The 22908-nt window shown below is 43.9% G+C and overlaps 1 protein-coding gene across 2 annotated transcripts in view; it reads left to right on the top strand.

The window, feature by feature from the left end:
- Nucleotides 1-8968, top strand: part of FBLN5 (fibulin 5) — a 74794-nt gene extending 65826 nt beyond the window's left edge. For both annotated transcript variants that reach the window (XM_056851174.1, XM_056851175.1), the window contains 3 exons: nucleotides 1276-1402; nucleotides 7909-8104; nucleotides 8695-8968. In XM_056851174.1, coding sequence (XP_056707152.1) covers nucleotides 1276-1402; nucleotides 7909-8104; nucleotides 8695-8856 — 485 coding nt within the window. In that variant the 3' untranslated portion in view covers nucleotides 8857-8968. The remainder of the gene's footprint in view (nucleotides 1-1275; nucleotides 1403-7908; nucleotides 8105-8694) is intronic.
- The last annotated feature ends 13940 nt before the right edge of the window (nucleotides 8969-22908 follow it).

Raw genomic sequence — 22908 nt, forward strand, 5'->3', positions numbered from 1 at the left:
GTTTGTCTGATTTTTTTGATACATGTGAATGAGGATCAGGAAGGAACTGTCAGGTATGGGCTAGCATCTTGTCAATGTGATGTGCTGACAGCTGAAAGGGTGCATTGTTATCTCTTCCAAGTAATGAGGCATTTCAGGGGCAATTACTACAAGGTTCAGTGTCTTTTGGATGAGAGCACAGTGAGAGTTATGACATTTTTGCAATCTGTTTGTTTATTTATATTTCTGTTGAGCATAGAGAAGACACAGAGAGAGAGTGTGTGTGTGTGAGAGAGATTTTCTGTAAATGACATACAGGTGGGAGTCTCCAGGATTCCTTCCTTCAGCAGCTGCCAACCTTTACTCCCTTGCTGGTTGCAGCATTACTTCTGTGCAAACTATTGTCTCTCTGCCACACATATACACTGCAGAATAGCAGTTTCCACCTTGGTTAGTAGGTGTACTTGGCTCATAGTAGCCATCAGTCGTCATGGATTATGTTCCTGCTATTAGTGCCCATTGAGGAAACATCAGTCCATCAGCACTAGCCATTAGCAAACAGGTAGACAAATGATAATGCCACTGTTTACGGTGTGTTGTTTTTTGGGGGACAGAACTTGTGCTCTAATTTCTTTCTTCTACACCAGCCAGCAGGCTTTCAAAGTGCCAAAAAGATGGGGTGCAGCATAACTTGTCAAAGCATAGTTTGAATGAGCTCTTTGATTTTTTTTTAATTTTAAAAATAAACCAGAGCGGATCTCAAATTGTGCATTTGCACAATGGAAGGCTATTTTATTGTTTTTTGAAATATTTCCATCCCACCCTTCCTCCAAAGAATTTTGGGGCAGCATACACTGTAGCTACTATTTGAACCTTGCAACAATTTGTAAAGTAAGGTAGCCTGAGAGTATAGAACTCATCTAAGGTAAGATAATTGAAACCGCTTCATGGCAAAGAGGGTCCAACAGGAGACAGATCAAGTTCAGCGCAGCAAATGCTGTTACCACACAGAGTACTATACTCAAGGGACTTAAGGTTTCATGTAGGCCCAGCTCGCTGTTGGTATGCATTTGTGAAAAACAAAACGTTCTAAAATAATTAATTCCTATTTCTTTATGTGTGTAAAATGGTTTTCAGTGCTCTTGTACCAAGTCTCTGAGTCAACTGATAGCCTTGTAGGATGGTTGATTCCTTTCACTTTGTAATGCATATATAATTTCAGCCACGATTGAAGTATTTTCTGTGCCACTTACCTGAAAAAAGTTTACTAAATACAGTATTTTTTTTCAATTTCAGAGATTAATGAGTGTGAAATTGGAAACCATACTTGCACCTTGCAGCAAACTTGTTTCAACATTCAAGGTGGATTCAAATGCCTAGACCCAATAAGATGCGAAGACCCTTATATCCAGATCAATGATCAGTAAGTAGTGTATTCAGAGGAAGACATTCCTTTTTTTAATGAGGCATGTGGGGTGGAGACATTAACCAAACTGCAACACTTCTGTTTCCCTACTGTCATACAAACATGGTTTTCAAGCTTTTCCGTACATTACTTTTTTTCAGGCGCATGCCTATGGTGCTTGAAAATGTGCACTGCCCAGTAGTGAGCATCAAAGAACCTGGGATTAGCTGGGGATGCTTGTTGAATGGATACTCAGTGGCAAACCTGGGTTTGTTGCTATGTAATGTGCAAAACAGTCCTTAACTTTGCTGGGGAGGGCAGGTTACAAGTTTAATTAATTAATTAATTAACATAAAGTACCAAAGAGAGTTTATATATTTATTTTTAAAAACTTTATTTGCCATCTTTCTACCTGCAGGAAGTCAATAAGATACAGATTGCACAAAACACAATAAAATACACAAAAAACACCGATTAAAATCAACCATTTAAAGCTGTTGGTAGATAGAAGAACTGAGACTAATCAGTGAAGAAAACCATCAATTGATGCACCGCCGGTGATAGATGGGCAGCCCAGTCTGGAGAGCCCAGCATAAGCTACACCAATGTGGCCCTGCTACAGTTGAGGTGCCAGCTGTCAGTTCTCTATGAGCATTTTGCTGGGGGAACCACACACCCCTTCATGGGGCTCAGACCAGAGTGCTGTAATGGCTGAGAAATCCTGGCAACATTCACCAATCAGGGAGCATTGCTCAATGTCCCTGTGAGAGGCATATACAAGTATACACATCCCAGGATGCCCCACTAATGAGTATTTGAGCCCCAACCCATTCCCAGGTTCCCTTTAGCTATGCTGGAGGACTGCAGACATCAGATCAGGAAGAGAGGAACACACAGCAGCACCCTCGACAAAGTATTTTGCACCACCATCGCCCATGCATACGTCCAGGGAGGGGACACCTGTGTATCACAGGGGAGGCAAGGATTTGAGCCCAGGGGGAGCGCAGGCAGCCAAAAGGCAAAGTCCCCTTCCCCCCTCCCAATAGTCTGATTGTTAGCAAACCATGGGGAAGAGGCCAGACGTCAACTCATGCCTCCTGAGTCTGAGACCACAGTGCCCTAACCACCAGGGCTAGCAGGCAGGCACAAAAGAAGGAGTGGTATAGGGCATCAGGCATTCCACTGCAGCCCTGATGTCACCACCAGTCATATGGAACTGGACAGGGACCATCGCTAAGACAGGCATGGTCTAGTGTAAAGGCACTGGGATGGCACAGCCAGAGCCCCAGGTGTGACCCCCCCCCCCATGGGGAGAGCCCTGTGTCGGTCCGGCTGTGCAGAGATAATGTGTTGCCCCTGCAAACAGCAAAATGGAAGAGGAAGAGTTGGTTTTTATACCCTGCTTTTATCTACATTGAGGAGTCTCAAAGCAGCTTCCCTTCCTCTCCCCACAACAGGCAGGATGAGATGGCCCTGCGGACAGGCCTCCCTAGACAGCCATCATTTTGGCAGACTTGCCCCTTTGCCGTTCTTCCATCCCACGCTCCAATTGCCCATCCCTGCCCTCAGGCCCAGCATCCCTTCCTCCCCGAGCCCCCACCTCTGAAAGCAGCACGGCTCATCAGATGTCAGCAGTGCTGAGGGGGAGCATGAGACCCTGAGACCTGCCCCCCTGCAACATCATAACTATCCCTCCTTGGTCAGCTCCCCATCCTGCGTCCTGTGTGAGCCACACAGAGCAGCTGTCAGAGAGCATGAGTGGTAATCAGCCCTCTGGCGGAAGAGAGGTCCGAAGTTTGTTTATTCCAAGCGTCAAGTGAAAAACCTGGTCTCCCAGCCCAAAATCACTCCATGTAATCTTATAAAATCTTTGTTTAAAATAAATATAATCACTCTTGAGATAACAAAATAGAAAAGAAGCACAGCGATGCCAAAAACACTAGCATATGTAAATGAAATTAGAAATAAAAAGCATACATGCCATTCCTTTTCATATGAAATGTAAACGATAAAATGCAATTTAAAATACAATTTAAAAGATAAAGTAACACTTCTAAGATTCTTACCAAAGCATTTTCAGAGAAGATAAGATAGTTTCACTGCAACCCATAGGCCCAGTTAAGTGAACTCCACATGACTTTATTAAACCATCTAATTCCTTTCGTCTGAAGGCATGACTTAAGATGCTTCAGAAGATAGACTAAAACTTTCCCAAAGAATACTTGCTTCAAACTGTGTTCTGCTTGTTCTGATCATTCTAAGATCTATTCTGGGCATAGAGCCATTTATTCATAAACTGGCTTTTCCCAAGGTTGGGACAACAAGAACAATGCTGAAACAGTAAGGAACATCACATGTTTGTAGATTTGAAAAGTAAAGAGCAAATTCTCAGGCATACACTGTTCAAGATTCTATACCATTAAAGTCAAAGCTTGTGACCGTTCCACAGGACGTGGTTAGTCCTATATCCCCCTACACGCAGGGGAGGGGGTGCCCTGGCAATTGATGACACTTATAGCCCAGTACAGCACTGCCGGCATCCCTGCCAGACCTCCTCCTTGGTGTCATAGGCAGCACTCCTAGGAACATGTTCCTGGGAGGACACTTCATTGCATGCCATGGCGCATACAGCTGTGTACTGCTACCTCAGTGGCTCCCATAGGAGCACACCACTAGCCTCTATTGTGGGAGTCTAGATTGTTGGGGCATCACCCAGGGTGGGTGCGAGGGAAAAGGGGAGGCGGTAGTGGATTCCTGGACTGCTGGATCCCCTCCACCACTCACTGTCAGGGTTGTGGTGCTCTGCCTCCCTTAGAGTGGCGAGGTCACCCCTATGGTGTGCGTCTTCAGATTCTGTAAGGATTCTGAAATGAGGTGTGTTATTGATTCAGCAAGGATGTTTCTTCTCCCCCTTGGGTGTTAGAGCTGGGTTCTCCCTCTGTCACTAACCGCCCTCTGTGCATTTTCTGCCACTAGAGTGCCGTGTCGTGTGCTCTATGTGTGCAGGTCAGGAAACCTACAGTCTGAGCCCCTTGCCACGCGCCCTGTCGTCTCAGCTATGTGACGTCCTGGCTAGAGTTATGTAGTGATGTGGGGGTGATGAGGTGCGGGATATTGCTGAGCCCATAGTCGGCATCCTGAGCTACACCGGGGCTTCTGGATAGGACCGCGACTGTGTGCATATATGTGGGGTAGAGGTGCTTCTCCTTTCCTGTTGCATGAGTGCCTATAGGCTATGCCACGGTTTTTGTTGGTGTAAATTTATGCTAATTGTGCAGGGTATCCCCAGCCTAAAGAGGCCTAGGGAGGCAACTAACTCCTACCATGTCTTCGGGCCCACCCCTTTCTGTGCTGGAATAGCGTGTGTGTTAAGTGCCATCAAGTCACTTCAGACATATGGAGACCCTATGAATTAATGACCTCCAAAATGTCCTATAGTTAATAGCCTTGTTCAGGTCTTGCAAACTGAGGGCCATGGCTTCCTTGATTGAGTCAATCCATCTCATGTGGGGTCTTCTTCTTTTCCTGCTGCCTTCAACTTTTCCTAGTATTATTGTCATTTTATTTTATTTTTATCCCGCTCGTTTCCAAGCAGGTTAGGCTCAGGGTAGCTTCTGTCAAAATACATACAAATACATACAAATACCCCAGGCCACAAACGGGCCGCTGGCCAGGCAGCACGCCTTTTAATAGGTGAAGGGGGTGGAGCAGTCCCGGGAGCGCTGGCATCATCAACCTCCGATGCCATTGGTTCCTTCACCCGCCCCCAGTGCAACGAAAGGCTGCAAAGCTGGGCAGGAAGGGCAGGAACACCCGGCCATGCGGCAGAGGCGAGAGAGCCGACTCTCGCCCCCAGAAAGTCCCTTTTTCCCATGGAGTCGCCGGATCACAACATGCAACCATGGTAAGTCATGGTTGCTTTCATTGCGATCCCATGGGCAGAAGCGGCTCCACAGGGAAAGTCAATAAAAACACAGACAGTGATTTGTTGGGAAAACAAATGGCCACTGTTTTATTGATTACAACAGATGGAGCATTGGCGAGGCATAGGGACGGATTCAGAACATCAGGTGACCACCCTGACATCCGATATATCAGTAGTTCAATAGAACGCCCCAACCCACCTGTTGGGGTAGCGACCGGAGTGGCATATAGATGGCACCACCAGCACATAGATCTCTGAGTGAAGCCTACGCCACCTGGGAGTGGAGCAAGGAACTGCCCCCAAGCTGGGTAAAGATGATGTACTCCATCCCAAGAAACCTTATGGGGGTCCTCAAATGGGAAAGGCAGGCACGCAAGCCCATCTTCCCCAAATTGGATCAGTCCCAATTCAAAAAACCACCAAAGCTCCTACTGCTGCAACCAACAAAGAAGAGAGCTCCTAATACCATGGAGCCAAAGGTCCTGTCCCCATTTGGATAGGTGCATGCCATCGGGACAGTACAGTTCAGACTGTCAGAAAGAAATGTCCGGGTGGCGGATAACCTCGCCCCCAACCCATTCAACAAAATGACCAACCGCTTGGCACACTTTTTTCCTGGCAAAGTAAACTCTCAGCCCCACCTACCTTACAAGACGCCTGTTGTGTGTGTGTGTGGGGGGGGGAAGGCAATTGTAAACTGCTTTGGGACTCCTTGCAGTAAAGTGGGGTTATCAAAGCCAACATTTTCTCCTCCTCTGAACACAGTGCTAGGAAGCAACATCAGGGGGAGGCTCTTTGCCCCATTTGTTGGACCTCCAGAGGAACTGACTGGCACTGTGTGAAACAGGATGCTGGACTAGATGGACCACTCGTCTGATCCAGCAGCCTGTACTTACATTTCTGTGTTCACAAGCAAATCAAACCATTTTGCGTCATGAGCCAAAGCAGCCATCCTTTTTTGAAGAGCTGCCTCCACTACTAATATTGCTAATCTCACACTGAAACAAGTCAATGCATTAATGCTGGGTCAAGAGTTTTGCATTTGCGTGAGGAACATCTTATGGGAGGGACCATCCTCATTCATGACAGCTTCTATGAAATCTGATGATCTACAATATACACCATATTGTTCATACAAGTTTGGCCTTCTCAGCCAGGCTAATGCAGTGCAAATGGTTCATTCATTTATTTAGTATATTTTTGTGTCACTTTCCCAGGATTCTCAAAGTAATTTGTATGTAAGCTGCCTTTACCTGAATTGTCTTCATTGTTTAACATTAACCTGGGTAACTGGGATAAAATATAATCACTTGCTAGGTCAGCAGGTGGCAGGAGACTCAGCTGTTATGTACGACTGCACTAGAAAAATATGCTTAGTTGCTTATGAAGCAATGCAAGTAACCCTCACCAGCAATGAAGTAGTATATCAATTAATTTGCTCATTAAAATGGCTTTTAATAGAAGCTATTCTATATGAAATAACAGTTGGTGACGATGGTACAGTCTTTGTCTGTCTCTTGATTCGTGTAATCTATTTAGAATCCACAGATTAAATGGTGTTTATTGGGTCCGATAAACTATGAACCATCTGTTACTTTGTTTAGATATGCTCTAAATAAATCTAAATAAATAAGTAGGCGATCCCATGAAGCCATGAGCAAACTAGAAGCCACTTTAGGTGGACAATATATTTTGTATATTGAATCTATCATTATAGGTGGTGTAATAAGATATTTTGGAAAAATTTTCCCAATGGAGACTCAGGGGCTGACAACATCATTCTCCCCACCTCCATTTTCCTCATAGCAACAACCCTGTGAGGTAAGTTAGGCTGAGAGAGTGTGCCTGACCCAAGGTTACCCATCAAGCTACCATGTTCAAAACTTAAGAATTCAGATGCTGGAATATTTATTATACATTGGTTGTCATGGTGCGTGAAGGCTGACTTTATAAAATGTGTTGATAATCTTTATTGCAATGTAATAGATTATATGAACTGTGGAGAGCGCTGAAAGGAAAAAGGAACTAGGCATCCACTTTCTTATTTGCTGCTGAGCAGCATGAAAAAATTCAGCCTTATAAGATTTATTTAATATCAGTAATGCTAATGACAAATTAAAGGGACTGTGAGGATTTCTGGAAGACAGTTTGGAAATCCTACAATCCAAATCTGGAACATATTCAGTTTCCATCAGACTATCCCCCTTCACTTTTGTTAATTTAATTTTCTGCACACCTGGGTAGGCCTCAAAGTAGGTAGAAAGCCCTACTTAGTGACTGACCTGATCGTGTGACTGTCATCATCCGCAGAGGGGGCACCAACTGTACTATCAGTTGTGTGTGTGTAAAATGCCATCAAGTCGCAGCCGATTTATGGCGACCCCTTTTGGGGTTTTCATGGCAAGAGACTAACAGAGGTGGTTTGCCAGTGCCTTCCTCTGCACAGCAACCCTGGTATTCTTTGGTGGTCTCCCATCCAAATACTAACCAGGGCTGACCCTGCTTATTTTCTGAGATCTGACGAGATCAGGCTAGCCTGGGCCATCCAGGTCAGGGCATACTATTAGTTACAGTAATAATAATACCTTTGTTCTGACAGCCACTGCATGTGCCCAGCTGAAAATCCTGGTTGCAGAGACCAGCCATTCAACATTATCTACAGAGACATGGACATTGTGTCTGGACGCTCAGTACCCTCAGATATATTTCAAATGCAAGCAACGACCCGCTATCCTGGAGCATATTATATCTTCCAAATCAAATCAGGGAATGAGGGCAGAGAATTCTACATGCGGGTGAGTGAAATTTTGGGGCAGGATTTTGCACTTAGTGAATTCTTTTATTTTTTTTGCAGGAAGGAAAGCTTTTTGGGTTTTTTAAATTGTTGTTTAAAGTTCAAAGTAAGGTGCTGCTTATGTGGTACGATGTCACTCTTGCCACTTATATAGGCACATATTGTATAATTTTTGTTGGACAAGTCCGTAAAAATGCTTTACTAGCCTGCCTGTATAGACATCATTATGTTAGTCACATGTAGTACACTGAAGTTCTGGAAAAAAAAGGAGGGGGAACACATAATGTGCCATTTACAAATTATTTTTTCCTCCTAGTCCCCTGAAAAAGATTTCTCCTCCTCATAGCAGTGTGGTTATTTACACAGCTGGGGGTGGGGGGGAATCAAAGTTTAATCATGTTAAGACATCACTATGCAGGTCAATCTCTTTTCTTTGCACATCAGAATGCACAAGTCAGTGAGAATAATACTCCCAGTTCACTTCATTAACAGATCCAGGACTTTCTTGTAGAAACAAAGGAAGGTTTAGCTTTAAAGTCACATGTTATGTTTGGAGAAGCTCAATCTCTTCTTTTTGTACTTCACACACAGCAAACTGGACCTATCAGTGCCACTCTAGTGATGACCCGCCCTGTGAAGGGGCCACGTGACATTCAGTTGGACCTCGAGATGATCACTGTTAACACCGTCATCAACTTCAGAGGAAGCTCTGTCATTCGGCTGAGGATATACGTGTCACAGTATCCCTTCTAAACTAGAGTTTCTCGCCATTTTTCTTTAAAGACAAACTGCTGAAAAAGACATTATTTCTTTCTTGCCAGAACTTTCTCCACAGGAATCAATGTGTCTAATAGAATCATAGAAACATAGAGTTGGAAGAGACCTCGAGGGTTATCTAGTCCAACTCCCTGCACAATGCGGGAAATTCACAACTACCTCCCCCCACATCCCCAGTGACCCCTTCTCCATGCCCAGAAGATGGCAAAAAAAAACCTCCAGGACCCCTGGCCAATCTGGCCTGGAGAAAAATTGCTTCCTGACCCCAAAGGGGCAATCAGCATTGCCCTGGACATGCAAGAAAGGGCCATGAGAGCCAAGTACTGATGCAAGCCTTCCTGCCCTCCCCCTCATGATCTGCCTAAGTGCACAGAATCACCCTTGCTGTCAGATGGCCATCTAGCCTCTGCTTAAAAACCTCCAAAAGAGGAGAGCCCACCACCTCCCAAGGAAGCCTGTTCCAACTGAGCAACTTCTCTTACTGTCAGGAAGTTCTTCCTAATGTTTAGCTGAAAACACTTTTGATTTAATTTCAACCTGTTGCTTCTGGTCCTATCTTCTGGGGCAACAGAAAACAATTCTGTACCATCCTCTATATGACAACCCTTCAAGTACTTGAAGATGGTTATCATATAACCTCTCAGTTGTCTCCTCTCCACACTAAACATACCGAGCTCCTTCAACCTTTCCTCATAGGACTTGGTCTCCAGACCCCTCACCATCTTCGTTGCCCTCCTCTGGACATGTTCCATCTTGTCTATATCCTTCTTAAATTGTGGTGCCTAAAAGTGAACATGATACTCAAGGTGAGATCTAACCAGAGCAGAGTAAAGCAATGCCATCACTTCTCTTGATCTGGATACTATACTTCTGTTGATGCAGCCCAAAACCACATTTGCCTTTTTAGCTACCATATCACACTGCTGATTCATGTTCATGTTATGGTGTTCTAAGACCTCTAGATCTTTTTCACACATACTGGCACTGAAGACTAGTTTCATTTAAAGAAACTAGGTGTTTATGTATTACCCCTATGCTGATCATAGGCTGCAACTCCGTTCCCTCATCATGGGTTCTGTTTATGCCATGTTGAGCACCACTTCCCTCGCAAGAAAAGACTGAGTAAAAGAAGAGGCTGAGCAGTTCTGTCCTCTCTTCATCACCTGTTACAATTTCACTTTCCCGTCTCTGCCATGGACCTACGGTGTCCTTGCTCTTTTTCTTACTTTGAACATAACAAAATAACATTTTTTTGTTGTGTTTAACATCTCTTGCTAGCCTAAGCTCATACCGAGCTTTAGCTTTTCTAACACACTCCCTACAAGCACTGATTTGCTTATATTCTTCCTTAGCTATAAGGCCCTTCTTCCATTTCCTAAATGAGTCTTTTCTATTTCTCAAATGTTTAGAAAGCTGTTTATGGAGCCACTCTGGCTTTGTAAGGCTCCTCCCATTTCCCCTTCTCATAGGAATAATTTGTGATTGGGCCTACAATATTTCTCTTCTAAGGAACTCCCACCCCTCTTGAACTCTATTCTCAAGTATTTCTGACCACGGGTTTCTGACCAGCATAACTTTTTTTTGAGTTAAAAATAAATTTATTAATATTGCAACATACAGATAACAGTTAGTGAGATTAACATCTATATATAGACTTTATTACTTACATTTCTAATAATTCACTTCTATACTAAGTTACATTGCATTACTTTCACAGTACATCTTAATCTTGTTTTCCTCAACTTTTGCTTAACGGAAAAGTTTCTTATAAAACATTTCTCTCTTAAATCTTTTCCTTTTTGCTTAATTCTCACCTAAGCTTCCAGCCATATGTATAAAAAGCATTCCATTTTTCCTGAATCTCCGATATTGGTTTATTATGTTTATAAGACCCAGCATAACTTTAAGTTTTTAAAAAATTGTTTTCCTAAAGTCCAACCTGTATGTCTGATATGTGCAGCTTTTCCCTTCCCCAGGATTGTAAATTCCAAAATTACACAGTCACTACTACCCAGGGTGCCCACTACTTTCATCAACCAGTTCTTCCCTGTTGGTGAGAATCAGGTCCCAGATATCAAACCCCCTTCTTTCCCTCTCCACTTTCTAGAAAATGAAGTTGTCAGCAAGACAAGTCAGAAATTGATTTTATCTTTCATTTTTAGCAGAGTTGGACTTCCAACAGCTATCTGGGTAATTGAAATCTCCCATGACCACTGTGTCCCATCTCTTTGAGAACTTTGTAGTCTGGTCTAGGAGTGTCTCATCCAAGTCCTCTGCCTAGCTTGGTGGTCTATAGCAGACCCCCACCATAATATCACTATTATTGCTTACTCCTTTTATTTTTACCCAGAGACTCTCAGTTGAATTTCCATGCTCAGATTCATGTATTTCCTCACAAGAATACATATCATTGACATTTAATGCTACTACTCCCCCCTTCCTTATTTGTCTGTCCTTTTAAAATAAGTTGTACCCCTCAATCCTAATATTTCAGTTGTGAGTGTCATCCCACCAAATTTCAGTAGTGCCTATTAGGTCATAGTTCCCTTCCTGTATTAAAACTTCACGTTCCTCCTGCTTGTTTCCCATCCTCTGCGCATTAGAGACATCATATTTCCTCACATATGTGCCACTCCCCGCAAACCTTTAGTGTTCTTATCACCAGTTATTGGCATTGTACTAGGCTTTGAATTTTTGTCTCGTTTCCCCCACAGGATTTAGTTTAAAGCCCTCCTTATCAGGTTTTCAAGGCTCCTACCAATCACATTTTTTCCTACCCTCAGGTGCAAACTATCTCCCGATAGAAGAGCTTCATCTCGAAAGTGTAAGCCAAACCTTTCCTGACGTCACCATCTACATAGCCAGTCATTTATTTGCAGTATTCTTCTTTCCCTTCCCAAGCCACAGCCTTCACCAGGAAGGACTGGTGAAAACACAGCCTATGCTTCCAGGTCCCTCACATTTTTACACAGAGCCACATAGTCTCTTTTAATATGTTCTGGGCTGTGTTGGACAGTGTCATTTGTTCCCACATGAATGAGCAAGAAAGGATAATAATCTGCAGGCTTGACGAGTCTTTCTAGCCTTTCTGTCACATCCTGGATGCACGCACCTGGTAGACAGCATACCTTTTGAGATAACAAGTCCAGTTGGCACACTTTAGCCTCTACTCCTCTTGTTGAGAATCCCCAATTACCAGCACACACCTCCTCCTATATTGGGGATTGGAAGCTTGAGTCCTCTCATCCATAGGGGCCTCAGAAATTTCCTTCAACCTCCAGGAAGACTGGGGTAGTAGCCTTGTTCCAGCGGTCTAGAAGCAATATCTGTGGAGAGACCCTGGACCTGATTGTTTAGCAGCAAAGGCTCAGAATGTCTCCTGATTTTCCTGCTCCTGTGGGTTACGTTCTTCCATATGACCTCCTCCTGTGTTGGGTGTTCCTCCATTTCCTGAGATACCTTTCCCTCCTCCTCCTGCTGCCCTCTCAAGAGTGCTTCATGCGTTTGTCCATGAACTCTTCTCCTTCTCTTATAAAATGTAGTGTGGACAAGTGTGCCTCGTGTCCCTGTGTCTTCTCCTCCAGTAGGGCTACCAACTTATACTTGTTGCAAGTGTAATTGCTGTTACCCTCAGGTAAGAATATGAACATACCACAGATATGTCACTGCCTCAGCTCCCTTACCAGCCATGCCGCTTCAATCCATTGTAGAACTAGTTCAGTTTTTCTTGCACTTCCCTGACAACTCTCCTGCCAAACTGCCTCACAAGACTCCCTGCTTGCAGAAGCAAAAAGCTTATCACATATACGATGTATGACCTTTTCGGCTTTTTACAGGGCCCCCAGGCTAAGAGCCGCAGGCCAAGAGCTCTTGAGCTCTCGCCCTTCGGCTTGCGCCTCTGGCGAGGAGGAGCCTCACACAGTTCAAGGTTCAACCTGCAGAGGGCGGGGGCCAGCAGGCAGCCCCAGGCAAGCCGACTCCCCCCAAACAGCAACTATCACCTTCCGCAATCAGCCACAATCAGCACTCCGATCAGCACTAATAATTCCACACCAAGTATCAAATGTCAACATAATAGCTTTCTGGGCCTCCTCGTGGATTGACGCTACCCTAGCTTTATATTGTCAGTGGATTTTGTAGGGGGTGGTGGTTGTGCTGTTGCAACAACTCTTTTGTCTTGCTTTCCAAGATTTATAAAATGTAATTATAAGCTTAAAACACTGTGAAATTCTCCACCATTATAATGGCAATGCTGCTTAGTAAAGGCACCACAGAAACTGTGGGGAAAGGTGGCTTTTGCTGTTCTGAGGGTTAGCTGTGTTAGTTGGTTGTAGCAAAATATAACAGAAGTCCAGTGGCACCTTACATTGGTTGTTAGCCTTTAAGGTGCCACTGAACTTTTGTTTCCCTTTGCTACTTTGCTCTTTTCTCATTTTTAAAAAGAAGGTACAAAAGAAAAGAAAAGGCCATCTGTGGATCTCCAGTCCCTGCCTCATGTCTGTCAATCTACAGTCCTTACATCGATCTCACAGGAGGTGACTTAATCCCCCCCCCCAAAGGGAGAGTTTTCTTCCTTTTGGTAGATCCAAAGAACCACCGTAATGTGCTCAAGAGGGCTTTGGGCGTGTGTTTCTTGAACTGCAGTAATCCTTGTTCCACATGGCAACTCCTTCGTAAAACGGAGGGGACTTTCAAAAGCAGTTTGTGGTCTGGCATAGAAATCTGATGCTCAAAGAAAAGGAGTGTGGGAAAAAAATCCCACTGGGCCTGGCCAAGCAGTTGGCCATGCCCAACGCAGGTGTTTGGATCCCAGCCATTATGTGTAATTGATTTCTGAGAAAGAGAGATTGCTAGATGGTATATTTTTAAAGTATTTATTGTAAAATATATAGTGCCTGGTTCTCACTTATACTTCCAGCTCATGTCACCACCGACAAGGCAGTCTGCAATTGGACAAAGAAACCATTACAGAGTCCGACAATGAGCGCAGCTGTGCCACATTTTAGTAACTCTGTCACATGCTCTGCACATGAAGAGATTCTTCATTCTCTTTATGTAAGCAGGGAAAGCCATGCATTTACAAAGAGTTGTCCTTGGGTGGTATATAACTCAATGGTAGAACACATACTTAGTAAGCATAAGGTCCCAGGTTGACTCCCCAACATCTCCAGTGAAAGGATCTTAAGTAGCAGGTTAGGAAAGGCCTTTGAATGAGGACCTACTGTTAGTAGAAGTAAATAATAATAGTGGGCTAGAGGGACCAGGGGAGGGGTGGTGGCATGGTATACTCTGGTCTCATTAATTCTCAGACGTTAAGCAGGGTCAGTACTTGGATGGGAGACCACCAAGGAAGACTCTGCACAAGCAAGCCACCCCTGCTTTGCACTTGCCTTGAAAGCCCCTTGCTGGGGTCTACATCAGCCCGTTGTGACTTGGTGGCACTTATGTACACAGAGGGACTAGTGAATTGACTTAGCATTATAGCAGCTTTATATGTTAACTGCTGGGTGCTCACAGCAGAATTCTCTTTGTGGAAACAATTCAGAAGCTCTGGCTCTTGCCCAAAATACTCCAGCCATTATTGTATTATGTGACATTTGTCTGCTTTGGGGGGGGGGGTTATCTCAGAAACCTCTGAAGGTATCCCAAGATGTGAATTATTTCACTGTCTCTTTTCTGTTGCTAATAGATGGTCATTATGGTTGAGCTGATTTAGGATTTAGCTAAAGTGAACTGGCATATGGAACCTAGCACTTTCTGAATGCAAATCCAAAACAGCTCATTTTGTCTGCATTTCAATAGCAGGAAAATAGTTTATACACCCAGACTAGAAGATATCAGAATAAAATCTGAATTTTCTGACTGTTCCTCCTCTGGAACTTTAGAAGAACATCATTGTGATGGTATGTATGTTTAAGGAGCATATATTAGCAGAACAATCCCCTTCTTTCTCCACTTTCTGTGTATCAGAGGAAAGTAAAGAGATGCCTCTCTAGTAGCAGTTGCTGGTGGTAGAAGATATGGAGTTCCTGTTCTCCTCCCTTGGAATCATCTCTTCAAGGACGTCCACAGGGACGCAACAAATTTCCTACCTGAATGCAGCTGTTACTATGAGGGTATCCATATTACACACACAGATGTTCTGACCCTGTGGAGGATATATGCCTCAGGGGTTTAGAAACATTTCAAAAGAAAACCCTGAGGGGATACCTCAAAGTCTGGGCAAACCACCCAGCAAGGTCATTGCTAGCCCCCAAACCCTGGGACCTAGCAACTCCCTGGAAGATAGTGTCCGGCAAGCCAGCCAAACACTGTCCATGGGTTCAGGGTCAGGTTATTCACAAGCAGTTCCCACACTTGAAAATTAGGAAAGATTTATTTACAAGAAAAAGTATAATACACAAATTCAGAGGTCAATACAACCAGAAAATAAGGAAGTCTAGAAATCTAGCTATCTTAATACAATGAAACCAACTTTAAAAAAATCTGCATATTACTTAGCTGCAAGGTAGTCCAACAGGTTAAGAGACCAAATTGATCTGTGGTGATGAAAGAGGCTTAGAGATTCCAGCGTGCAGACCTCATCTCATTCCTCCCCAACCCTTCCTACCTACATCTTCCCAACTGGCTTGAATTATACTATTCCCTAAACCATGAGTCTACCTGAAGGCTGTTTTCCAATTAACGTCTGATACTAAAGGATTTATGCTGCTACCTCCCCTGATTACCCTTCAGCAGTTCCCAACATTTGATGACAAATTGCTTGGGTTGATGCTGCAAATAGTCTCTTTGCACTTTGGACAAATGTCTATATTTTTCACTTATGTTCCTTCAACAGGGACACAGATCTAAACACCCAGGTGGGTGGGTTATGTTCCTTTTGGAAAAGCCTAGTTTCACTACAGAACCTCAGTGGTTATTTTGATACTTCAAAGTGGACAGATCATTCTCTGCTAGAGTAGCTTGAAGCACAGGGCTTCTTTCCACCATTCCCCTTCTCTTTATGCATTTGGGGGAAAGTTAAGGGATGTCTCTCCAGTAACAGTTGTTGTTGGTGACTTCCTGCCATCCTCCCTTGGAATGGTGTCTTTAAGGGTATTCACAGAGATGCAGGAAATGTATGTCTTTAATTCAGCCATTGTTACCATAGTCTCCATATCATGCACACTGTGAGGCGCACCCCCAGGCATATCCTGTTGCAAGCGCTACACTCTGTCTCAAGCTGGATCTTTGTGAGCTTCAGCAGCCTCAGAATGGGTGGGAGTGGCAAAAAGCCACTTGGTTCCTAACTCCTGGTTTTCAGGTTCTCTGTCCCATAAAACCTCCTCAGCCCATTTCCTCCTTGGCTCTGGTCCTTATTTGAAGGGAAGTTGCTCCACCGCCTTTACTCTTTCACCAATAGACCTACTCCTCCCATAATCCTTCTCTCTCCAAAGGAGGAACTTGCACCCCCTCGTCCAATCCCTTGCCATGCCCTACCTGGTTGTCTGCCCTCCCAGGATTCCTGGCTTCCACCTTCCTCTGGGGAGCATATTCCCCTGATGCCCAATGGAGCTTCTTGTGAGGTGCCCTCACCTTTCTCTGCTTTGGCTGGGGAACATATTCCCCTGATGCCCAATGGGGCTTCTCATGAGCTGCCCCTACCTTCTTGCTCTGCTTTGGCTGCAGGTTAGTGGCAAGTCTCCTCCTGGCACTTCCTTTCTGTCAGCCTTTGAGAAAGTGCCTTGCCCTTTCCATTGCTGCTGGGAAAGACAGTCCCACAGGGTATGGGGCTGCTGAGGATTCACCTGCTAGATGGTGGGGTGCTGCATGCCAGGCTGATGAAGACAGGGGTGTTGAGGAGCCACCTGGAGGTAAGTGCAGTGAAGATGCCTGGGTTTGTGGTGGTGTTGTTTTTGGGGGATGGAGGCACCCCAAAGGGAGCAACGTGCTTTCAGCACCACTCCTGGAAAAATCTGGGAGGCCTGTGCTTGGGGCATTCCTGGACACACACAGATGTTCTTACCCTCAGTGGTTACTTCTAGGTATTGTACACAGGTGCTGTATTCTCTGCTAGACCAGCTTGAAGCACATGGCTTCTTTCCACGAATCCCCTTCTCTTCACTTTTTGCATTTGGGGAAAAGTTATGAGATGTCTCTCCAGTGGAAGTTGTTGGAGACTTCCAGCCATCTTCCCTTGGAATGATGTCTTCATAGGCATCCACAGAGATGGAACATTATTCTGTCTTGATTTCAGCTGTTGTTAATGATAGTCTCCATATCACACACACAGATATTCTGACCCTCAGTGGTTATTTCCATGTGTTCTAATCAGAGAGCATTCTCTGAAGCACAGGGCTTCTTTACATGTGCCCCGCTTTTCTTCCCACCAGGACTCCTTGGTTTAGATTGTGCCTTCTTTCATTTCTGGGGTTGAATTTGGCTGCTGGTTTTGTGTGTGACTGAGGCTAACAGATGCTGCAGTCTTGGCTCTCTAAAGTGGGCAAGTACTGGATCCTATAAAGTAACTATTCAAGTGAGAATCCTCTTGCAAGCTCAGTGACTAGTTGACAAGAACAAGGGATGCTTGAGTCATTATGGACTCAATTGTGACTCAGCTGTGACCATACCTACAGTGGGTAGGAATGAATCTCCTGTTCTTGCAAGAGTAAAAGGAAAGGCAATTCCTTTTAACTCCCCTTTCGTGCTGCAACACCTTGTACAACCCTGCTCTGGAGCCCACCCCCAATCCTCAGAAGCACAGCTACAGAGAGAAAGGGAAAGGTGGTAAAAATTATTCTTTTTGCTTTTGCAACAGGCACCCACTCACCCTCAAACACTGTCCTCTCTCACACAGCAACCTCAGTTAATGCTCCCCAACAGTTTAGGAAAGACAAAACTAACACTCACCTCACCAGCAGCTCTGTCCCCTGCTCCTCCCAGCCCAGCCGACTCAGTTCCTTACAGTCCGTTATTACAAGGGAACAGGTATGCAGATGAACTAGAAGGTTTTTTTAAGTGCCCATTTAGTAGCCTTAATATCGTGGTTCTGTTGACTCAGATATTATTAGCCACACCAGCAAAAGTTTAATTCAAGTTGCGCACCAAGTTTTCCAACATGCACAATCCAGATTGTTAAGCATTAGCTCTACAAACAGTTTGCATCACAAGAGGGATACTGTCGTTTGAGTTGAGGGACTTTGATGTTTCTGATTTTTTTTCATGCACAAATTCTTATTAGTTTGTATCTGAAACCAAACATTTTAAAATCCTTGTATTCTTTTTAAAAATTGTGAAGGAACATAATGTTAAATATGCTAATGTGGGAGCGTTTAAAGCTTTTGTAAAGATGAGAATTTCGTTTCCAATAAAATTATAAGTGATGTTGTGATGTTTTAAATAAAGAGAAGATACTGGTAACAGTGCTTGGGTTTTTATTACTTTCTCATATTGCAATATTAAATTACCCAACACTGGTATCTGTACCAGTCTATGCTTGAGGAGGGACCATGGCTCTGTGATAATGTATCGATTTTGTATCCAGAAGGTATTAGCTTCATTCTCTGGCATCTCCAGTTTATTTTTTTTTTAAAAAGGCTCATGTTGTAGATGATGTGAAAGACCTCTACCTGAGACTAGGTCAGAGTAGTCAGAGTAGACAATACTGACATTGAAAACCAATACTTTGACTAAGTGTGAAAAGGTAGCTTTTTGAGTTTATGTGTTCACACTAATAACTGATGTTTATTTATTACGGTATAGCCCACCTTTCTCACTAAGGCTCACTAAGTAGATTACACAGTATAAAACAGAACAATCAAATAGCATGTTGATCTAATACGCAGTACAATAAGACCAGGATTATAAAAGTTAGAAACACTACAAAAATGTATCAGTCCAACAATGCAGATAATGAAATTACAGAATATATAGGTAGTCCTTGTGTGAAGCAAACTGTTGGTCTGGGAATCCAAAATATGAATTGGAAAATCCTGGATTAAGGCTGGAATTGAACTCAGTGAATTATCCAGGGCTCTAGTCCCGGAGCTTTCTTCCGGCACTGAAGGGAACCTGGATGTTCAACAGTGGCCCCTGGGATTGGCAAGCCCTAAAAGGCCTCAAAGGCAGCCAGGTCGGATATAAAAAGAACTCTGCTGGTTCATCACAGTGGTCCAACTACTCTAGCACCCTGTTTCCCACAATGGCCAAACAGATGCTCCAGAAGACCCACAAACTGTGGTAAAGAGATCAAAGCCTTCCCCTATTATTGTCCCCCATGATTGAGAGAAATACTGCCTCTGAACATGGAGGTTCCATTTAATCATTATACCCATGGCTAGTAGCCACTGATGGACCTAGTTTCCATTAATTTGTCATCGTCGTCTTAGCTACCTTGGGCCAAAAGGAAAGGCAGGGTGTGAATTTTAATTAACTAAATGAATAAATAGCAATAATCTAACTGGGATCCTGACCGTATACCCATTTAGCGATACAGCAGGACCTCCTGCCTGTCTTGCACCACACTTAAGGCTTCTGCCTAAGCATTCCGTTCCTACTGCATCCCCTCCAGCAGACAGTCTCACTAGAAGGACATGCAATCCTAGCTCAGGTTCCATCCCAAGCACCAGTTTAACATCAAACATGCAACACCTACTACCCATTTTCTAGTACATACAAAAGAGGCCATGTGTGGTTGCAGATTTTTATCAAGCATTTTCACCTTTCCAAAATTCTGTGGTGGTGGGGTGGAAGATGTAGTGGAAGGTCAACTAACTTCAAATCTCAAGCAAAAATTTTATTTTCTGGGACAGCAGTTTCCCACACCCACTGCCACCACAAAAGTGATAATCTTTAATACCTGATGACGATCGGTGGGCTGGAGGGCCATTCACACTACACTAATGTGTACATTTGATTAAGAGTTGTATTTTAGTTAATTCTGAAATTGTTCATGTTTTCTGTGCGTGCAATAAAAAATGAAAGAAGGAAAAAACTGAAAAACTCTGAAATTGTCCATAGCCCATGATTCGGATCTAGCTAAGTTAATGATTATTGATTTAAATTAGCTGCTTCTATGGGATGTATCCATGACGGCTGTTAGTTGAGTTGGGGGCCGAAATCCCTCGGATCAGTCAAAGGTGAGGTGGCCTTAACACTGTATGGTTTTGATTCACTATCTTATTATTATTAAAATTTCACCCCCGTCTTGTCTGATTAAATGATTCTAGTACATATGTTCCAGCACTTTCTTTTTTTCAGGGACAATCCTTATTCTCCCCATCCTTGTACCTGACAAATAATTGTCCTTATTTTATCCTTATTTTTGCCTTTTGAAAATGTTAAAATTTTGTTGGTGTCAATAGGGAATGCATGCATCACTCATATTTACCATGCACATGTGGGTAAATGCATGTGTATGAATGCACAAAACAGCACACGGTTTCTCATTTGACACACTGCAGCTGTCATGATATTATTGGAACTGTTAATATATTGAGGACAATTATGTTTCCCAAGTATATCTGTAACCCAAAGAACCATTATGACCTTTTAAATCTGTGGAGGATAGGCTATTGCAGAATAAACCATTGTATCCCAAGTGGTAAAGTGAGGCTCATGAAGTTATCCTCCGTATGGAAAGAGGGCGATATTACAAACATGAGACTAATTTCATCTGTGAAACGTTGGGTGCTAATGCTCACAAACGTTTCTTTTTTGTCTGCATGACAGTGAGAAAACTGCTGCATTCTTTTTCAGTGGAATGTTGCCCCCTGAAGGTTTATGAGAGTGAATTTGGAATGCTAAAGAGCTTTTAGCCTTACAGCATTTGTCTAGGCACTAAATGAAACTATTTGGTGATCATTTTTTCTTTCTCTCCAGATAACACATATGCGTGACTTAGGATCATATGGGCTCTGCCAACTTTACATTCATTGGGATATGTTACATTTACAAGCTATTCCTGATGCTGATAAGGATCTTTAGTGGTTTCAAAGACAAATGAACATCCCAGTTGCCAGCTACAAGTGCCACCCTGTGCAGTAGTTTCCTCTATACAGCATAGCAAACAGATTAACTCTGAATCATGCACACGATTGCTGAAAGACTAGTTTAAGTCCAGGCGGACATGTAGAACCAAGTGTTCCAATTATGCTCCCACGCAGAATATTAGTGCTAATTTATATCCCATGGCAAAAAAAAAAAAGTAAAAAGCAAAACGACTTTAAAGATAGACTCGTAGAGTTGGTTTTAGCTCTATAAATAGGAATGGATGATTATCAGAGGTTCCAGGAATGCTTAGTCTGTGTTCACTTCAACGGGAATAGTTAATTTGTAAGCTGCTGCGGGGACTAGGAGATGGAGCTGTGAACCAGGAAGTAACACAAAGCTGCCTTATTCTGAGTCAGGCCATTGGTCTGTCAAAGTCAGCATTGTCTACTCAGATTGACAACAGCTCTCCAGGGGTCTCAGGCAGCTGTCTTTCACATAACCTGCTGCTTAAACCTTTTAAACTGGGGAGGCCAGGAATTGAACCTGGGGCCTTCTGCATGCAAAACTAATTACCACTAAGCCGTGGCACCTCCCCAAATCCCTGTGCAAACGTCACCTCAGTCATATAAAAGGTGGGAAAGCCCTTTAAACCCTGTAAAGAGCAACAGGAATGCCTGGGTGGAGGGTACCCATCTAATTTCTATTTAGGTACTATATTTTCCAGCATTTTTATATTCAGTGCTAAGCAATTCAGAGTTTTGTACCACTGTAACAGAAATTCTGTGCTGAGGACTGGTGATAGGCTTTCCGTCCCTGGAGGATAGAGCAGGGCTGGTTCCAGGTTTTCGTGTACCCTGGGTGACAGAGTATTCCTGGGTCTTCCATTTCAATTTGATTACTCTGGTAAAGAGGTGGGTCAACTGCAGTTTGTCAAGTGCAGTATGTTTAAAGTTCTACAGAAACAACCCAAGATACTGAGGTGGGGGGGGGGGCTTTTGTTCCTCCACCACTCCTATTCTGATTGATAACTTAGTTTCATAAGACATTTACAGCTGAGAAATAATTTCCACCACTCTGTATGATCAAGTTGCCTATTACTTTTCATTGTAAAGACTTCAGCCATTCTAACTCACTAGTCTTTAAATTACCGCTTCCAGTTGTGCTCCTTACAAACTGAGCTATGGCTCAGCAGCAGAGCTTTGCCTCCCTGTAGATCTACGAAAGGAAATCTTATTGGGAAATCTTATGGGGAGGAGGGGGTAGGAGTTAAGATTTGGTGTGAATGGTTGCTTTGGAGTTTGTTTTATTATCTTGAGCTTTTATGGCCTCTGGTCTGAATCAACCTGAATCTCTACTCTTTCACTGCAGCTGGGGATTCTTGGTGATGTTTGCAGTGGCTAATAGTAGTGGTTAGTAGGGAGGCCAGGTTGCCTGCCAAATGTCTCACCCTCAACTCCCCGGGAAACTGGGGGGACAGACAGTAGGGGGCACTTCTGGCTGCATAAGGAAGTGATGTCACCACATTGCAGGATGCTCTAGATCCCCCTGAAATTCTGTTGCTTTTACCATAGGTTACACAGCCAGGAGTCTCACAGGGCACCTTATGTGTAAGTCTGTTCTCCCCCCCCCCACCCTGAGTCTCCTGGGGACATAATTGCTTCTCTTCTAAGTGCTACTGGACTTTTGTTTCGTAAAAGAAACACAATAATTTCACTGCAAGGGCATTAACCCTGCATTCCTGAACAGGGGGCGAAGCTCCATAGCAGCCGGCGTGACCCCATGCCAGCATCCATACCACTTTACCACAGTGCAAAGTGGCACAGATGCTGGCACGGGGCAAACACGCCAGCGCTGGGGAGTCATGTAGCTGTGGCAGCCTCCGCTGCCGTCACTGCCAGGCCGGCAAGGAAATCCCAGAAGGGAAATCTCTCACTGGTGGGGGGGGGGGCATTCCTAGGGGGGAAGCTGACGTTAGTCAGCTTTCAGACCCCTTTCATCCAGGAATGTCCCTTCTTGCTGTGGCATTGCTACGCCAGCAAAATAGCTGGCATAGCCTTG

This window comes from Euleptes europaea, chromosome 6 (assembly GCF_029931775.1).
Source record: "Euleptes europaea isolate rEulEur1 chromosome 6, rEulEur1.hap1, whole genome shotgun sequence".
NCBI lineage: Eukaryota > Metazoa > Chordata > Lepidosauria > Squamata > Sphaerodactylidae > Euleptes > Euleptes europaea.